At 44.9% G+C, this 18,615-nt stretch overlaps 1 protein-coding gene across 1 annotated transcript in view; it reads right to left on the minus strand.

Moving 5' to 3' along the window:
• Positions 1-13,822, minus strand: part of jarid2a (jumonji and AT-rich interaction domain containing 2a) — a 90,573-nt gene extending 76,751 nt beyond the window's left edge. The window contains exon 1 of the mRNA XM_063199429.1: positions 13,102-13,822. Within this exon, the coding sequence (XP_063055499.1) occupies positions 13,102-13,146 (45 nt within the window). The 5' untranslated portion in view covers positions 13,147-13,822. The remainder of the gene's footprint in view (positions 1-13,101) is intronic.
• Between the last annotated feature and the right edge of the window lie 4,793 nt (positions 13,823-18,615).

The following is an 18,615-nucleotide window of genomic DNA, read 5'->3' on the forward strand; positions in this document are numbered from 1 at the left end:
ACGGAGATTTCAAGGCTATATTTAGCAGCCGTATTTCACTCAAATTTATGTCTGACCTGTTTCCTGTATAGCGGCTTGGAGGGAACAACACCAAAAAAATGAGCACACGAAACATAACCAGAGCAAATATGGTCAGGTTAATAATTTTTATTTACAAATATATATATTTTTAAAATCTAAATAAATCAATTAAAATGGATTTATATAGCACTAAATCCCAACTGCATAACTGACTGGCACAATATTTTCATGATGAAAAAAATTAAATAAATACATCCGATTTCACCAACAAAATCTACAGAATTAAGAAAAAAACGTGTTTTGTGTCTGCAAGAATAAGTGCGAGGTGTTTAGACTTGGCTAGGTCTGTTTGGGTCCTTGCTAAAACAGCTGCGGCGGCTTGGCCATAGTAGCAGTGGTAGTAGTGGCACTGGCAGCATGAATCTTATCTGCTGTTTGCAGTGTATGCTTTACTGACATGGGGAAGCAAAGCGTTGACTGTGCTGGATTTCCCCCCAGCTGTTGGGTTTAATTACCTCTGTTGTGCTGTGTTTCATCCCTGATCTTGCCAAGCGAAGAAAGCTATTCGCTCCTTACTATGGATATGTAATAATACATACTTCCGCAAGAAAGCAATTCAGTCATTATAAATATGAAGTAATATGTTATACTTCTTTTGCTGCCAGGTGAACAAAAGTGATTCACTCACTATAATTATGTACTAATATGTGTTACCTCTTTTTCAGCCAGGTAAAGAAAGCAATTCACTCATTATAAATATGAAATAATACGTGTTACTTCTTTTTTGCAGGATAAATGGTAAATTGGAAGGGCTCTCAGATCATAAAGCAGCCATTTCTCCCCACAATTACAGATGGCCTAGTTTTCAAAAGCAGCTTAAAATAAACCAGAAGAATGATTTAACCACCTCCTCATCGAATGGAAGCAAATACAGTATGATGAGATGGCCAAAGAGGCAATTTAACAGACGGGGGATGGTATGTTTGTCATGTCATCATAGGGTTCGTCTGTGTGCACTGGAAAAAAAATGTATAAGCCAAAAATGTCTACACTACTAAATCTTCAGCAGCGCCGTTTACAGCCCAAGCTTTACACCGTTTACGGCTCTTGTTTCTCATTTTTACATGCCATAATGCACACAAAACACAACGCCCGGGGGTCTCGCTACGGGCCTGATTACAGCCCGGCAGGGGTTTCAGCTCACTTATCAAGGGCACTTTGTTCCCTGTGACGACACCGTCCAAATAGTCACCTAGAAGCCAAGACAGACTGTCACGGGCAGAGAGGGAGCCAAGATATGACAGGGCTCCGCCTCCTTATCCTCTGCTCTAGTCTACCCTTCTCTACCCTACCCTGCTCTCGCCATGACAACAGCCACATGGCCCATGCCCTCCCAGTACAGATCCCTCGCTCCCCTTCTCTCACCTCCTTCTCTCTCTCCCTCTTTCTCTCTCTCCCTTTCTCTCAACTCCTTCTCTCGCTCTCGTCCCTTTCTCCCAGCTCTCTCTCGCTCTTGCTCTGTCTCTCTCTTTCTCTCTCCCTCCGTCTCTCCCAGCTCCCTCCTTTTCATTCTCCTTCTTTTCCTCTCTTTCTCCCCACCATTTCTCTCACTGTCTTTCTTCATTCTCTCCCTACTTGGTTCTCTTTCTTCCTCTGTCCCCTTCCTTCTCTCCTTCTCTCCTTCCCCATGTCTCTCTCTCTCTCTCTCTCTCTCTCTCTCTCTCTCTCTCTCTCTCTCTCTCTCTCTCTCTCTCTCTCTCCTGTCCTGGCCCTCCAGTACAACTATAACTCTCCACAAGGCAGACCACTACTACACTACACTACACTACACTACACACCAGACATTCATACTTGTGCTCGTCAGGCCAGCTCCACTCGGCTCAGGGCCTTCTCCTCGCCTCTTTTGTCTGTTTTCTTTCCCACTACTTCCAACTTCCCAAGTCGTGAATCTACTCAGCACTCTGTTGTCCGCTGCTGCAGGCCTGCTGCCTGTCTTACAGCTTAAGGAGTGCGAGGAGAGCATGGTGCTAGAACACAACTTTGCAGAGAGAGAGAGAGAGAGAGAGAGAGAGAGAGAGAGTTAAAGAAACTCTGCCTTGGTATTGAATGCAGCTGTGAAATTTGAAAGAAATTGATGGCTACCGACCCCGACAGTGCAGAGAGAGGGGTCAAACCAACGAGAAAGGAAAAAAGGAGAGGAAGAAGAAGAAGAGGAGGAGGAGGAGGAGAGCAGAGAGAGGAAAGGAAAGGAAGGAGTGAAACGAGAAAAAAAACTGTTGTGAAATATTATCCTCTAATCCTTTGTATAGAAAGGGAGGAGGCCCGTGAACAAAGGGGGGCCCAGAGTGGGGCAGAGGTCTCGGAAGGAGAATGGCAGCACAAAGCAGCAGCAGAGGGGACACACACCATCCGGTCACACTAGCCTACACACCCAACAGTAAAGCACGGCACAACACACCATCCGGACACACTCGCCTACACGCCCCACAGCCTAGCACAGCACAGCACAACACACCATCCGGTCACACTAGCCTACACACCCAACAGCACAGCACAGCACAACACAACGCAGTACAGCACAATACAGGACAACACAGCGCAGCACAATGCAGTAAAACACAATACAACACAACACAGTACAGTGCAGCATAGCACAACGCACCATCCGGACACGCTAGCCTTAAACTCTGTACAGCAAAGCACAGTGCAGCACAGTGTAGTACTGCAAACATAGCACAGCACAACACAGTACAACACAGCACAGGATAGCACAGCACAGGAAAACAAAGAATAGCACAACGCTGGATAACTGGGCACCATTCTATGGTACACTCCCTACTGCAAAGCACAACACAGTCCAGTGTACCTTTGTAGCACTGCAAAGCACAGCACAGCATGGCACAGTGCAGCAAAACATAGCACAGCATGGCCTGGCACTGTGCAGCACAGCATTGCACTGTACAGCAGAGCCAAACAGTAGCACAGCAAAACACGGAACATTGCAGCACAGCACAGAGCAGAACTGCACAGTAATGGGCAAGACAGAGGTGAATTTCTCGAAAGCGTAGTTGTTAGCACTTAGCAACTTGGGTAGTTGCCAAAAGGGAAATTGCATTGCAACCAACAAAGTAGCTACTACGCTTTCAAGAAATTCACCCCAGAGCAGAAGAGTGCAGGACAGCACAGCACAGCACAGCGGGAGCACAGTCTACTGTACTACGACACAGCTAGCATAGTCCAGCACAGTACACCACAGCCCAGCACATCAGCAACACAGTCCAGTATAGTGCAGCTCCGCAAACTTTAAGAGCACAGCACTCCACAACAGCACCACAGCAATGCATAATGCATCAGGTCAGCCAAGGAGGGCACATAGGGCCAAGCTCCCCTCTCTACACCCCAGCACAGCACAGCACACAACACAGTTACTGTAAGTATATCGGCAGCACTAAGGGGCGGTGATACATAATGTATCAGGCGAGCCATATACTGTACTTGGGGCACATATACTCCCCTCTCTACAACCCAGCCCTGCCCAGCACAGTATCGGCAGCACCCAGGGCCAATACATAATGTATCTATCAGTGCCACCCAGACAGTGTGCTTGCCAGCAAGCCAGGTCTGTGTCTGAGAGAGAGGGGGGAAGTGAAACTAAACAAGACCAACCACATGGGAGGACCCGGACCCGCATAACCTATTTCCTCTCAGCTGCCACTTATGAAATTACTGACCGTTTACAGTAATATAGTGTATAAATATGTGTATGTGTTGTGTTTCTACATAAATGTTTTTTTCAGCTGCATAGTGTGTGTGTGTGCGTGTGCGTGTGCGTGTGCGTGTGTGTGTGTGTGTGTGTGCGTGTGTGTGTTTGTGTGTGTGTGTGTGTGTCTGTGTGTGTTTCTACATAAATGTATATTTGCATGCTGATTTGGTAATATCAGAACACTTCAAATTGAGATTTTTCATTTGTAGTGTGTGTGTGTAACCTGTTTCCTCTCAGCTGCCACTTATGAAATTACTGACCATTTACAGTAATATAGTGTATAAATATGTGTATGTGTTGTGTTTCTACATAAATGTTTTTTTCAGCTGCATAGTGTGTGTGTGTGCGTGTGTGTGTGTGTGTGTGTGTGTGTGTGTGTGTGTGTGTGTGTGTGTGTGTGTGTGTGTGTGTGTGTGTGTGTGTGTGTGTGTGTGTGTGTCGTATCTAGAGTATATAGTCTATAGATCTACTGTATGTGTGTGTATGGTACAGCATGCATGTTACCAGTCAATAGCCGCCTAACAATACTGTGAGTATATCCAAACAGTGTGTGTATAGTATGTAAACGATACATTTAGTTCATATGAAAGGTCATATCACTGGGTGCCTGATCAGTGGAGTGGAGAGAGCGTTGGTGCTGGATGTGATTTGGTTAATTAGAGCACAGCTGGACATGTCTGGGAGAAGGCTCGGCAGCTTGGGGAGATGACTGGCACATCACTCTATCTCCCATGGTGATTTATGTCTTTGTTTTGGCATTAGGGGAGAGACAATGGCTGGCTCACGAGAGATCACACGAGGGACCTCTCCGACACACCAACTACCCACCGCTATCACCATCGCCACCAAAACAAGCCGTTTGTAGACTTAGAGTCTTGGCACAGTCAGAGATATTTTTGTTAGGCAAGTGTATAAACCACATGCAATCACACGAGACCTATCCACCCACCAATATCACCATCACCACCAAAACGGGGCATACGGCATAACGGACATAGTCTGTGAAGATCCTTTCATTAGCCAGAGGTGAAGTGGCGCGTCGTGCTATAATGCACCGTACCATGACTGGGTTTGCATGCCCATGGGACCCCAGGTTCGAGTCTGACCTTGGTAATTTACCAACCCTACCCAGTCTCTATCTCCCATTCTTTTCCTGTCACGATCGTCACTGTTCTATCCAAAATGAAGGCAAAAAGCTCAAGCTTTTTTTTATAAGCCAAGTGTGGAAACCGCACGCAATGGTGATAACGACCTCCTTCTCTAACCCACAGGTCTGGTTTTAAGGTCATCTCAATAACAGGGAAAGGGGAGACACGTCTTATAATTCAAGACTTGCCGCACGTAATTGTATCTCCTGCCAAACACCAACGCTATATCAAAAGACGCTGCAAGCCTTCAATCTGTGACGGCCAGGATGTGATGGCGCCACTTCTTTTTTTTTCACATCGAAACGCCTTTTTCTGACAGCAGTCAAGCTGTCGGTGCCCTCAACTCCTGTCCTCTAAAGACAGGCTACCCCCACTCTCTCTCTCTCTGAATATATACTGCAACAACAAGAACGCCTCAAGGGGGTTAAAGAGATGCGCGGATGAACTCACGAGTGACTCAAAATTATACACAGGAAATTATTCCTTGTCTCTTCTTTTGACGAGGACAATCCTCCTTATAGGATCTGGAATTGCTGTCAGAGTTTGGAACAGTCAACATTGCATCATGTCTACTTGAATGTTTTGATGTCATGATTTGATTTTGATTTTGAATAAGAATAGCTAACAAACTCTCAATAAAAAGGATTTCTTTAGGAATCTCTTACTTTTAATTGTGTGAAGTAAGGTTTACAAAGGTTTCTAATAAGGAACCATTTCCTTGGGAAAGACTGGCTTGGTTCAACATAAAGCAAAGATAAACTGGGGAGTTGAGCCAAACTGGGGATATCTATATAGCCCAATCACACTGAACACTGAGCACACTGTACGGCCTGACAACCACACTCAACACTGAACACTCTGACTTAACAGACTGAACTGCCGCAAGGCTAAGCCCAGGGGATACTGCTGAGTGGATACTGCTGATTATTTTGTTAGCTTCTATTAGAGACAGAGTCATGTGGACTGACCAGGAAACATATATCTTGATTAGTCCCCATTTCCCAGGCCTTACCTAATGAAACTCTAAACTGGGTTTGCTCTAAGACTGATGATCTTTATGGACACTGGGGCTCATTTTGCGCTGAGTGGCACAAGACACTTCAGGATTCTTTTTCTCCTCCCTTCCTTCCTTTCTCTCTCTCTCTCTCTCTCTCTCTCTCTCTCTCTCTCTCTTCCTCTTCTTGCACTCTCTTTACCTCTGCAGCAGGATGGTAGTCAGTTAAAAATTAATAGCCACTCAGGGTGGAAGGAATAATCGAATCGAAGAATAGAAGATACTCAAGACATCATTTTTCCTTTTCTGTTGTTGTTCTTCATATTGCTTTCATTGCTCTGTTTGATCAGTCCAAGTTGTAAAGGACAGGGCTTGATGCATAAGTAGTTCCACTGTTCCATGGCCCTCAAACAACAACTGATAGAGAGAGAGAGAGAGAGAGAGAGAGAGAGAGAGAGAGAGAGAGAGAGAGAGAGAGAGAGAGAGAGAGAGAGAAAGAAAGCCTCTGCCCCGTTCAGAGCTCCCAAGGAAAACCCTCGCTCTCCAGGATCTATGTAAGTTAAACCTGGCTCAGTTCGAAAGAGAGAGCACGACTGAGAGGAAGTACTATATGTGTGTGTGTGAGAGTGTGTGTGTGTGTGTGTGTGTGTGTGTGTGTGTGTGTGTGTGTTGTGTGTGTGTGTGTGTGTGTGTGCGTGTGTGTGTGTGTGACAGAGGGAGAGCGGGAGAGAGAGCGAAAGAGCGAGAGAGAGAGAGAGACTACAGACTCAAGCCAAGGTCAGCAGCTCTCTTGTATCATTCGAGATTCGTATGATTCGCAGAGCAAAGCAGAGAGCAGAGCAGAGCTGAGCTGAGAGCAAAGCAAGAAAGAGCAAAGAGAGCAAAAAAGAGCAAAGTAAAGCAAAGCGGAGAGTGGAGCCTAGAGCAGAGCTTAGCAGAGCAGAGAAGAGCAGAGCAGAGCAGAGCAACAGACAGGGCAACAGTGCAGTAGTAGGGCATCTCCCCAGGCAAGGCAAGGCAAGCAGGGCTAGGAGCAGTGGGACTGCTGTAGCCCAAACTCTGGGGCCGGCTGAGCTTATTCGTCTCCTGCCTCCTCTCCTGGAGCCCTAAGATGGAAACCACCTGGACCCTGCTACAGCATGTCACGCATCATGCCCCACCAAATGAGAAGCACAGCCAGCAATGTCTACCATACCAGCAGCCAAGGAGAGGAGAGAGAAAAAAAAGAAGACAGAAACAGAGAACGAAAAAAAAGAAAAAGAATCTTTAAAATAATCCCCCCGAAAATGGTGGCTGGCGGAATGCTGGCTGTGTAAATACTACAATATGAAGCCAGTGGTGTGCTCCCATTTCGTTTCCACGGCGAGGACAGATGGCGTTCTCTCTCTCTCGCCGAGGAGGTTTGCATCACATCTGGAAGCGTTAGGCGCTGCCTGTCGGTCGGTGTGCAATTACACTTGTTGTAAGTTCCTCTCAAAAGCGAGCGGCAGCCAAGTACTTACAAAGGCTATCTTGCGGGCCGTCGAGGAACAACTAATCATTCTGCTTAGGTACTGTAGTTATAATCTCTTTTATTTACCCTTCCCCACCCTCACTCCCTCGCTCCAATCCACCACAAACCCCAACGTGAGCGTCCCTCTTTAACCACGGAGCAGCGCAGCGTTTCAAACTCTGGCATATGTCACCACAATAACAGCACAGCTGCCAGCGATGTCAGACTGAGGCAAAACCAGCACTCAACAATCACAACCCGTCCAGATCCAACATCACGTGCACCGAGAACACTTCCCTCCCTCCCTCTCTCTCGTTCTCATTTCTCTCTTTCTCTTGCCCGCCTCGCTCTCTTCCTCTCTCCAAATGGCTGTTTATGTCTCTCTCTCTCTCTCTCTCTCTCTCTCTCTCTCTCTCTCTCTCTCTCTCTCTCTCTCTCTCTCTCTCTCTCTCTCTCATTTCTCTTACAGTTTCCAGGGAAGGGAAGTTTGACCCATATATATTTTCTCAGGCCTTTCACCGGCCTCCTTGTAATTACGGTTGCATGTGCCATGGCCAAATGATTTAAGCCCCTCTGCAGGCCCCGTGGCAGTGCTGCCGTGATTAGCGAGCTATAGTTCCATCATGCATTGAAATTGAAAGCGATAAATAGATGAGTGAAAATCTATGTTTCCCCCATAATCTGGGGCATGTGTGTCCCGCATCGTTAACGTGCCGGTTAATGTACTGTGACTGGAATCTGCTCTGAGGGGCCTGAGCCCCTCCACCCCCCACCCCCACCCCCCGCCTCTCTCGCTTTCGCTCTCTCTGCTTCGAAAGAGTACGTCTTTGACAAACACTGCTAACTAAGCCACAAGAGGAAATAGCATATGTATGTGCTGGAGATCTCACAACTGAACATGTGAGATATCAACAGGGCATAGTCAAGGAAATGGTATACATTGAAGGAACCGCACGCACGCACACACACACACACACACACACGCACACGCACACCTTCGTCTTTGGTTGCATGGTATAAATGAGACATAACGAAATGTAAAGAATACATCCTGCCTGTGATGCATGGACATGGTGCATACTGAAGCACACAGCACAGCCCACTCCCACCATAGGGGAAGACAGCCAGTCCAGGACATGAATTTATAGCACACTAAGGTCTCAGCAGACCACCAGACACCAGAGAGTACAATCAAAAGCCTGTCACGTAGTAGACACTTTGACAATCGTTTGATTTATAAAGGCCCGGGTTCAATCAAACCATTTGAATAAACAAAACATGTGCCAGGGGCCCGCATTTGAATGTATAAAAGTAGGCGATTGTTTGTTGTTGCTACAAGACTGTGCATGTTGGTTGCCCACAGGCCGCCTCTGTTCAACTCTGGCAAACTGTAAAAAGGCAGCTGCCTGGCCGGCCTACCTGCCCTACTCATTATGTAACATCACAGACCTCACAATTACTGTTGCTCTTTGGACAGCAGAACGAGTAGCCCATAATTGTTCTTATCACCACCGTGTGAGCGAGTGAGTGACTGAAAAAAAAAAAACACTCGAATACTCAATGCATTCTCTGGGCCGAAGTCATTCAGTTCATTCATTCAGGACTGAAGTTGTTCAGTTCAATCCCAGAATAAGGTTACATAATTTCTTTCTCCTTTAAAACAACAATGCTCATTGCTCGCAGGCGATCAAATTACCTAACGGCCGTAATGAACTGGAGCAAGCCACTGTGTAAACAAAAACAAACGATGGCGGGGGAAAGAAGTGTGAAATGCTTACTGGAGCAAGTCTTCCGGGAGACAGAGAAGGGAGAGGGACACAAGGAGAGGTTGGGGTGAGTGTGTGTGAGAGGTGGGGTTGGGTGGGGTAGGCTAGGCGAAGGGTGGGTGACGTTCTGTCCAGGGGGGATGCCAAAGCTTACGTTCACTCTGTGTGCTGTGTACTTAGTTAGGTACAACATTTCATTCAATATGTGCACCAATGTGTCGATGAATGACAATAAAGAAAGTCCAAGTCTAACTCCAAGTCTGCCTCACATTCTTTCATGTGGGCATCAGGGTCACTTTTCCTGAGTCCACCAACAGTGCCTACATGTCTACCTGTATGTCAATTGTATTGTCCAATTGACTGACCTATTGTCAATTGTCTTATTGTAGTTAATATTTGTATTATTCACCATATTTTAGTCTATGTGTGTGTGTGTGTGTGTGTGTGTGTGTGTGTGTGTGTGTGTGTGTGTGTGTGTGTGTGCATGTGTGCGTGCACACGTGTGTGTATGCACTCGTGTATTATATTAAATTCCACATTTGGTGACTGGTAGTGACATGCAATTTCATCAGTCCTCTGTGCAATATGGTTGTTATATACAGCACATAGGGACTTATAAAGACTTACAAATTCATTTTTAACTTTGATCTCTGCACAGGTGGCAGGCTCACAGTAATGCCGTGTTAAGTCAAACCCGACGTTACATTGACTCTTTCACTTTTGAATTAAATTAACACTGCATTATCACTGCGCTGGTCTGCTATCCAGGAAAATGTGCAACATGCTGAGCCGCTCAGTTGCGCTGGTTGCCGCGGCAGCAGTGTTGGGTGGCAGGGGGACGGCCTCTATCTGTATGTACGTACTGTATGTGTGCTGTTGTCTCTAGTTCAGCTGCAGGCCTGAGAGAGAGAGGCCCGACACAGATTATAGTGATACTGAGAGGCAGCCCAGAGACTGCCATTAAGTTTTAATGCCACAAGGCAACATTGTGGTCCCTTTTAAAGAGCCCTTTCTCTCTCTCCCTAGACACTCTCTCACTCTTTCTCTCTCTCTCCCTCTGTGTGTGTGTGTGTGTGTGTGTGTGTGTGTGTGTGTGTGTGTGTGTGTGTGTGTGTGTGTGTGTGTGTGTGTGTGTGTGTGTGTGTGTGTGTGAGAGAGAGAGAGAGATAGAGGCAGGAGGAAGAGACAATTGTGCATGTACTTTTGAAGCAGTGTGTGAAAGAACGAAGCAGGACAAGTGACCAGCAATGTGTGTGTGTGTGTGTGTGTGTGTGTGTGTGTGTGTGTGTGTGTGTGTGTGTGTGTGTGTGTGTGTGTGTGTGTGTGTGTGTGTGTGTGTGTGCAGTCAAACAAACACTGACAGCCTCTTTAGATTCGCAAAAGGCCCTGCAGCAGCTGTGCTTATCCCTGCGCATGGCACTGAATTAAGTTTTAGAGCACATGGTGCGGACTTACTGCCTGGACCACCCTGCCGTCCTGTCCTCTCCCCTCTGACTAGCGCAGGACCCCCCCACCTCCAGGGGTGGATTAAGATGGTCCAGGGCCCTTAGGCTACAGGTTGATGTGGGGACCCCCCCGGAAGGCAAATTTTCGTGACCAAATTCCATAGACGGTGTAATATTTACAAGCTAGGAATTAAGTACAGCATGTCCTCCAACTGTGGAGAGGAGAGTTAACATGATTTTAAAACTGTACTCGACAGATGAATTTTTCAACATTGCATCTTGTCACAACACTAAATGTTCCACTTTTTGGCCAATCAGTGGCCCCCTTGACAGGTGGGGCCCCCTAGGCTGCAGCCATATCTGGCCTGTGCGTTAATCCAGTCCTGCCCACCCCCCACCCCCAACTTACCCTTGCACTTGTCATTTGCAATTACAGCCACTGTCATTTCCTTGGCTCTCACTCCTTCCCTCTCTCATTCTCTCTGTCCGTCTGTTTGTCCTCCCTGCTCTTGTTTCTCGACACTGAAGACATGCTTTAAAGGGTGTCTTATCTCCTGTCTTTCTTTACACTGCCACAAAGGCAAACATCACACTGTGTGTGTGTGTGTGTGTGTGTGTGTGTGTGTGTGTGTGTGTGTGTGTGTGTGTGTGTGTGTGTGTGTGTGTGTGTGTGTGTGTGTGTGTGTGTGTGTGTGTGTGTGTGTGTCAACATTGCTTTTGATCGCGGTGCTTATCTGCTGTAGCCAAGTGTCTGTTTTAGCTGAGTTGTGCAGTAAAGACCAGGCCCTTCTCCTTCGTTCTTTCATCCACTTGTCCTTAAGCCAAGCATGTATAATAGTCTTACACTAATTCAGCCGAGGTTAAACTACAAGGGCAGAGGTACTTGTCAGAGCACAGACACACTGATGTTCATCCCCTGACCGATTTTGCTGTTCCAAAAACTTGCTCTGTCAGGTACGTTCACCTGTGTGACACATCGCACTGGACTGACTGCTTTCCATATCTTTGGTCGTGATTGCCAATGCCTATATGGCATTAAAGATTAATCGTCTCATTTGACTTGGCTTTGTGAGAGGCAAACAGTCCCTTCCCTTCCGAGTAGGCCCTCTGGGCTCACAAGATCTGAGTCATTGTGCCATTACCACACCTTAACTTTGAGAAGGGTAAGACTCTGGATACACATTATGCACATATGACCTAACCTATCAAATTTACTCCCAGTGTGGATAAGAAATACAAGAGGGGGTAGGGTACAGTAGAATATCAGTATTTGGGGATACAGTAGCATGTATAGTGTTTCGTATAGGCTGGGTTTGCTGTAAAGCACATTCTGTACCTTGACCAAAAGGTGTTTACAATCAGATCATTTTAAAATGAGATTCCTTTCACACAGTTCACACTGACAATGCAAATATCTCACTATAACCACTTGTCATAGACCAGTCCTACTGCTTAGATCCATTTCCTTGACAGTCCAGTGTGTCTGGCACCATATCGCTTTCGCAGCCCTCATATTTGCCACACAAGTCACCCGGTTCCATTGTGCGCTCTGTGGCAATCTATGCATTTGGGCTTGTCACGTTTCTGACGTTTCACTGAACTGGTATTACTGGTAGGAGAGACGGGCTTTACTGAAAACACATGCCCACCGAAAACACATGGCAATGGCTTTAATGCAAAGTGTGAAAAAAATTGCAACTGGGATAAATCATGCCCTTAAATTGTGGGAACGGAAAATCAGAACAATGACTTCATGGCAATCTTAGGGCCTCAAACGAAGCGTCCTGATGGCGAGGTCAATCACCAATTTTAGATCCAGCATACATTGCATGTGTGCTTGAATCTTCACATTGAAATAAGACGATTTCAACAGCTAGCCAACTGGCAGTGGGGTCCTGGACTGGAGGCCACTTCCTATAAGACAATCCTACATATATGGCGGCGTGCAACACTCTGAACTCAATGACCGATTTGACGTTCACTAAGCTATGCTATTCTTGTATAGTGCTTCGATCGCCCATAGATTGACTAACAAAAAGGGACTACCAATGCAAACATGGTTAGTAGTCGCGGATGGCGAAAGAACCCGGAAAAGCCAGGGGCGAAATGTGGCTGCCTGCGTTCTGAGAATAGCAAACAAAGCGATTTCTGGGGTCAACTATTAGGCACCAGATATCCTCGGAAATTGCATTTTACGAACACACCTCAATAAACAGATGTATTGACACAATTCCCAAGTATTCTCGCGCGTCCAATAAACAAGCAACTCCCATCTGTTTGAAGCATTTGGGGTCTTTGATCGATGCGTTCACCACATATAAACAAATAGCGAATAGGACAAAATGAATACATCCAACGCACGATTTTCAGATGATTTGAGATATTTACGATTGCTGTAATAGCACAAGTTAACACAATCAATCCACATTTCCAAGCCTTTCAAGTGATACATAAAATCAAACGTGCACTTACAAATTTCTTTTGAATTATATTCCTCTTGGGTCTTTCCCTGCTCATTCTGCAATCCAGATTGTATTCGCTAAAGATTGGGTCGCCACATTAATTTTGATGTAGCCTACTATTTGTGGTTCCGTTGTTATAACACGTGATAATTTAAATCCCGGGTAGCGATATGGCGAGGTAGACACAGATTGTTTTATCCCTGTCTTCGATTCTGCAGAATCACAAATCGCTGAAAGAGGCGTCCTAAATATACATCCAAGAAGAGGAAAAAACCCGGTTCAAGGCGAAAAAATACAACGGCACAACATATCCATGATAAAGCATTTCAGAATCTTCCATTAGGCGTACAAAAAAGCGTCGTCAATCATCCAGAAAGCGCAGCCCCGCAGTCGCGGTAATGTCCCCTTGGCGATTATGTATCGTTAAATGTTACATTGTGCCGGGGTAGACGGCTGCATGTTTCGGTGGAAATGAAGTCCGGAGTTATTTAGCCGTTGTTATCAGATAATGTGCGAACTCCTCGGCACCAGTGTTATTACGAACTGCTGGTGTCTTTCTTCGGTAGCACAGTCCTATCACAACGCATGCCCACATTACGCGGTAACTTTAAATGCGTGCAACTTTACGGTGATCTAAAAAACAGCAAACAATATCGTTGCAATTAACTAGTTGTATAGTTCGACTAGATGAATATGTAGTCACACAATCCGCCGAGGCATTGTAAAGGGGTGAAAGTATTATGGCGTATGGGGTAAATATATCAGCAGCCGAACTGAAGACATTCCGGATTGTTAGGATATCAAATTACTCCAAACACGGCAAGTGCCGCTGGTGAAGACGGTTTGCAAAGCTGAAAGCATTAGTGATCTGAGCCTTTTCCCACAGGCGACACTTTGCACAGGCCAGGTGGTCCTTGAGTTTTATATTTGAAGTTGTAACAGGGCTGATGGTACAATTGAGTCGCTGGAGTATTGCGTTTAAAATAGTGTAGGCCTCGCAAGCCCTAGTCAGGCCCAAGTTCATATGATATGACTGCATGGCGACCTTCACATGAACAGTGACCATAGTCAAGTTGTAGGCCTACATTATAGGCTAAACGAACATGGTCGAGTAGGCCTACAATTATAAAATTATAACGTCTAAAGTGCCTTGGGCTGCCAGCTTTGTGATAATACACATTGGTCACACACACACACACACACACACACACACACACACACACACACACACACACACACACACACACACACACACACACACACACACACACACACAAAGAGAGAGAGAGAGAGAGAGAGAGAGAGAGAGAGAGAGAGAGAGAGAGAGAGAGAGAAGATGGTTAGCAACAAGAGGCATAACATTAATGTAAGAATATGTAGGCCTATTATTGCAAGAGCTGGCACACACAATATGTCAGTACTTAATAACCACAAACTTAAAAATAAAACGGGCAAATCCAGCATGGGAGATTATAGGCCTAATGGAAAACGTGCATTCCGCACTTATGATGGAAGAAATGACAAAGGCATGCATAGGCTACTATTCTACCAGATAATTAGCGCATTGTGCAGCAATGTTGTTATATCATTAATGCATTGTGGAGTTATAAAGCAAGGTGTGTGGATAGGCCCTACATTACATGATTACATGATTACAAACCCAGATATCCTAAAATGGTGCATTTGACTAAAGGTTGCTCCATGTTCAAAATGGAATAACTCAAGACATGTGATACAAACGTTGCGGTGATCATTTTTTTTTACAATGTTAATGTGTTATTCAGGCCTCTAGATCACATCATCATATTTATATGTCTGTTGATTGAGGCTAATGTCCTAGTTAGTTTTTTCCTTAAGTGGAGATTATACACACAGCCTGACTAGCTACACAGCCAGCTTTTAAATGTCAGAAATCCTGTTTGTCCATTTCTGAGAATAATATCGCCCACCACCACCACCACTGAGTTGACTTCATTATACATCTCATGTTCCAAAAATCACACAACAATATTGGCTGCATACGGCATGTGCATTGACCACCATTTACAAGTGTATTGTCCAAACTGATTGTGAATCTGAAAACATTTGATACTGTAGGCTAATATTGTGACATCCTCACTGTCACCCACCTAAATCACCAAGTTCATTGTTTTAACTTCACATATTTTACCAATACACACACTTTGCCCAAAGATTTAACTATTCGTTTGGGCCCTCTCATCTGAAATTCCATGCATGTCATGGGGGAGCCTATAAACAAAACTTTCATCCATTGCTACACTCACATCCTTTAGTGACAATGTTACTTTATTCCCCATGATGGCATGGTAGCAGCTGGACGTATAGTCTGTGAAGCAGTGGTTCCCAAAGTTTTTTTTTTTTACCCCGTTTTAGGTCTAAGAATATTTCCGCAACCCCCCACCCCCATGTTCTTAGGCAATACTTTTTTGTCCATTAATATGGCTAGATTTCCCATTAATAGTTTGTCTGTTAATATTGGTAATAATTCACAGGAATCCCCACTGGTGTCCTCAAGGATTATACTCCAAGCGCCCAACCCCATCACCACCCCCACCCGCCACCCCCACACCCCTCCATGGTAATCTAAGGATTATTTCTAAAAATAAATTCTTAATTCAGCCAAACTGGTACATGGGGATGGGTAGATACAAGTAGAACTCTGGAAATTCCAGCACCTATCTCATTCGAATGTGTATGTACAGTATACAGTATACAGGCCCAATGATGGCCGTTAACTGCGAGGCCTATCTCCCCATCACAGGCATGTGTGTGCGTCTCAGTGCATGTCTGGATGGTAAGGTTCCCTATAGAGTGGCATTGAACTTGAAATGTGAAATGGGGTATGGTGTTCTAGGCCAGGTGGTGGGGGTGGGGTGGGTATGGGGGAGGTGGTGTGTCCCAAAATGGGCTCCTAATTACATAGTATGTATTGAGAGGGGGCCCTCCTAGATGATTTTGTCCTGGGCCGGGCAAACCTATCAAACCCTCTGGACGTGTCATTATTTGGTATGAGTACTCCAGTAAGAGGCTGCATCCGAAGTGCACTATGTAGGGAACATTTGGTGTACCTCACAAAGTAGGCCTGTGCATTGAACAATGTGAAGTGGATGAATGAGCATTTTGTACATTGTCAGAGAGTGAGGAGCAGGAAAATGCCCAGCAGCGGAATTGATATTGCTGTAGAAAAGATCATGTCACATGTCATACACTCCTCTTTGCGCACTTGTGTCTTCAGATCCATTCACAGAGGGATCTTAGGGAGATGTCAGTTCTTCAGACGTGGCCTATGTTACAGATTTGCTGTTACCAGGTAATAACTAAGTATTGTATTACTAAGTACTGTATGACTAAAGTCTCTCAATAAAGTCATTGTACTGTGTAGTTAAATCTTTTCAACGACTATTACAGCACTCCACTGGCGGAATGCTGTAAATTATGTGGTTGCACATTAACAGTACAATTTCACAAAGATTTCCTCTTTCCTCTCTCTGTCTCTATCTCTATATTATTATCTTCAAGTTATGTGGGTTGTATGTAATATATGTATGTATGTATGTATGTATGTATGTTTGCCTGTACATAGGCCTGTGTCTTTTGTTTTGTCAGCTGTGCAATAGTCTTGTGATGTGATGTTATTGTGAAGGCCTATGTTTTTCTGTTTTTCTGTTTTCTGTATTCTGTTTCGTCTTAACGAGTGTTGCTCAGGGATGCAAACTGAATTTCAGTGCAAACTGACAATAAAGTATCATCGTATCATCGTATCGTATCGTATCGTATCGTATCGTATCGTATCGTATCTCTATCTCTATATCTGTCTCTCTGTCTCTCTCTCTCTCTCTCTCTCTCTCTCTCTCTCTCTCTCTCTCTCTCTCTCTCTCACACACACACACACACACACACACACACACACACACACACACACACACACACACACACACACACACACACACACAGTTACCAGTCCCACCAGTTTAGCTCTTGACAAATGAACAGAAATAAAGTAAAGCTTTATTAAAGGCAGCAGCTTTCTGTGAAAACGAATATTTTAAATGAGACTTTTTTCATTGATTGTTTTTGTCAGTTGGAGCACTGTGAAAAAATGGGCATACATAGGCCTACAGTAAAACTCTGGATCACAAACAAGAGGAGCTCGAGGTGGATTATTGAAATCCAAGCGCAGATGTAAACCTCAACATTGTTTTCCCCTTCGTTATCCGGCTAATTTGTGGGGTCCACATCACAGCGTTGCCACATGGCATAGCTTAAGCTATTGTGACGTGAGCCATCTTGCACTCCGCTAAGAAAATCAATCGAGCACAAATATACTAAAGCAGGCCTGACTTTTATCTGTCCTGGCAGATTGTTTGCGTTTATGGTCTTGTAACAGAGTAATAATGGACTAGACGGGAAGAGTATAAAACCAGAATGTGAGGTCGCAGGCCTAAATAAAATGTTGGGCAAAGTGGACGTGATGACATACTGCACGTACCTTAAGGGACAGACTTTCATCTTCATGTTTAAACCCATCTGTGTGATATTGTAGGTCCTATAATAATATACAGCCCTGGATTGGTAATCTGGCATACAGGGCATTTCTTGGTGGACCTACAATCCTCCATTTTTTGTATATTCTCAAAATGTTCAGGTCTATCTGGTCCCAGTCTATCAATGACAGGACACACACAACAACCCAACCAGAGGCTGGCATTGAGTTTTAGATTTTCAAACTGCATGCTTTCAGTATCTTATATCAAATATAGCGTACACCACTGCGATCAGCCACATTGTCAATCAAGCGGACATGGATATTTTTTTGCTATTGCATTGATACAATTGATACATGATAATAACAAAGACAAGGCTGAATGAAACTGATAACTGTTGTACCGGGGGAGTCAGCACCATGTAACACTATCTTATTCTTTGTGTTTGCAAGTCTGAAGTGGAGGTCCCTGGCAGACAAGTGGGGAAGCTATATCCTTTTCACAGAGGGGCGCGATGTGGAATTCCAATCCTCAACGTTCCCACTCCGCGACTATACGGTCTGAGCATTCACACAGTAAAAAAAACACAGTGTTAATTCGTCACTCAGAGAGTGCTCTATGAGCAGACAAACTCTAGGAGATGTCAAATCAACTCTCTAAGTGGAGGAGGAAAGAAAAGAGAGGAATTGCCATCTGGTAATCATGAGAACTCCATACTGCGTGCTATAGCAGTAGAATCTAGGCCTATAAGGCAGGGCTTCCCAAACTTAACCATGGCAAGACGCACCATATACCGGTAGATTCCAGCCTCATATAAACAATAGTGTATGTCTGTGTGTGAGGAACCTATTCAGATACATGAAATAACAACAATAGTAGTAATGTTCAGAGATGCAATATATAACAATGCAGTTCTGAACCAATGGGAATATTGTTCATCTTATTTTTTTATGTTGGTGTACATTCATTATTCAATTATTTCTTTTGTTTTGCTTTACTTTTTCTTCCTTGCTGCGGAC

Source organism: Engraulis encrasicolus, chromosome 5 (genome assembly GCF_034702125.1).
Source record: "Engraulis encrasicolus isolate BLACKSEA-1 chromosome 5, IST_EnEncr_1.0, whole genome shotgun sequence".
NCBI lineage: Eukaryota > Metazoa > Chordata > Actinopteri > Clupeiformes > Engraulidae > Engraulis > Engraulis encrasicolus.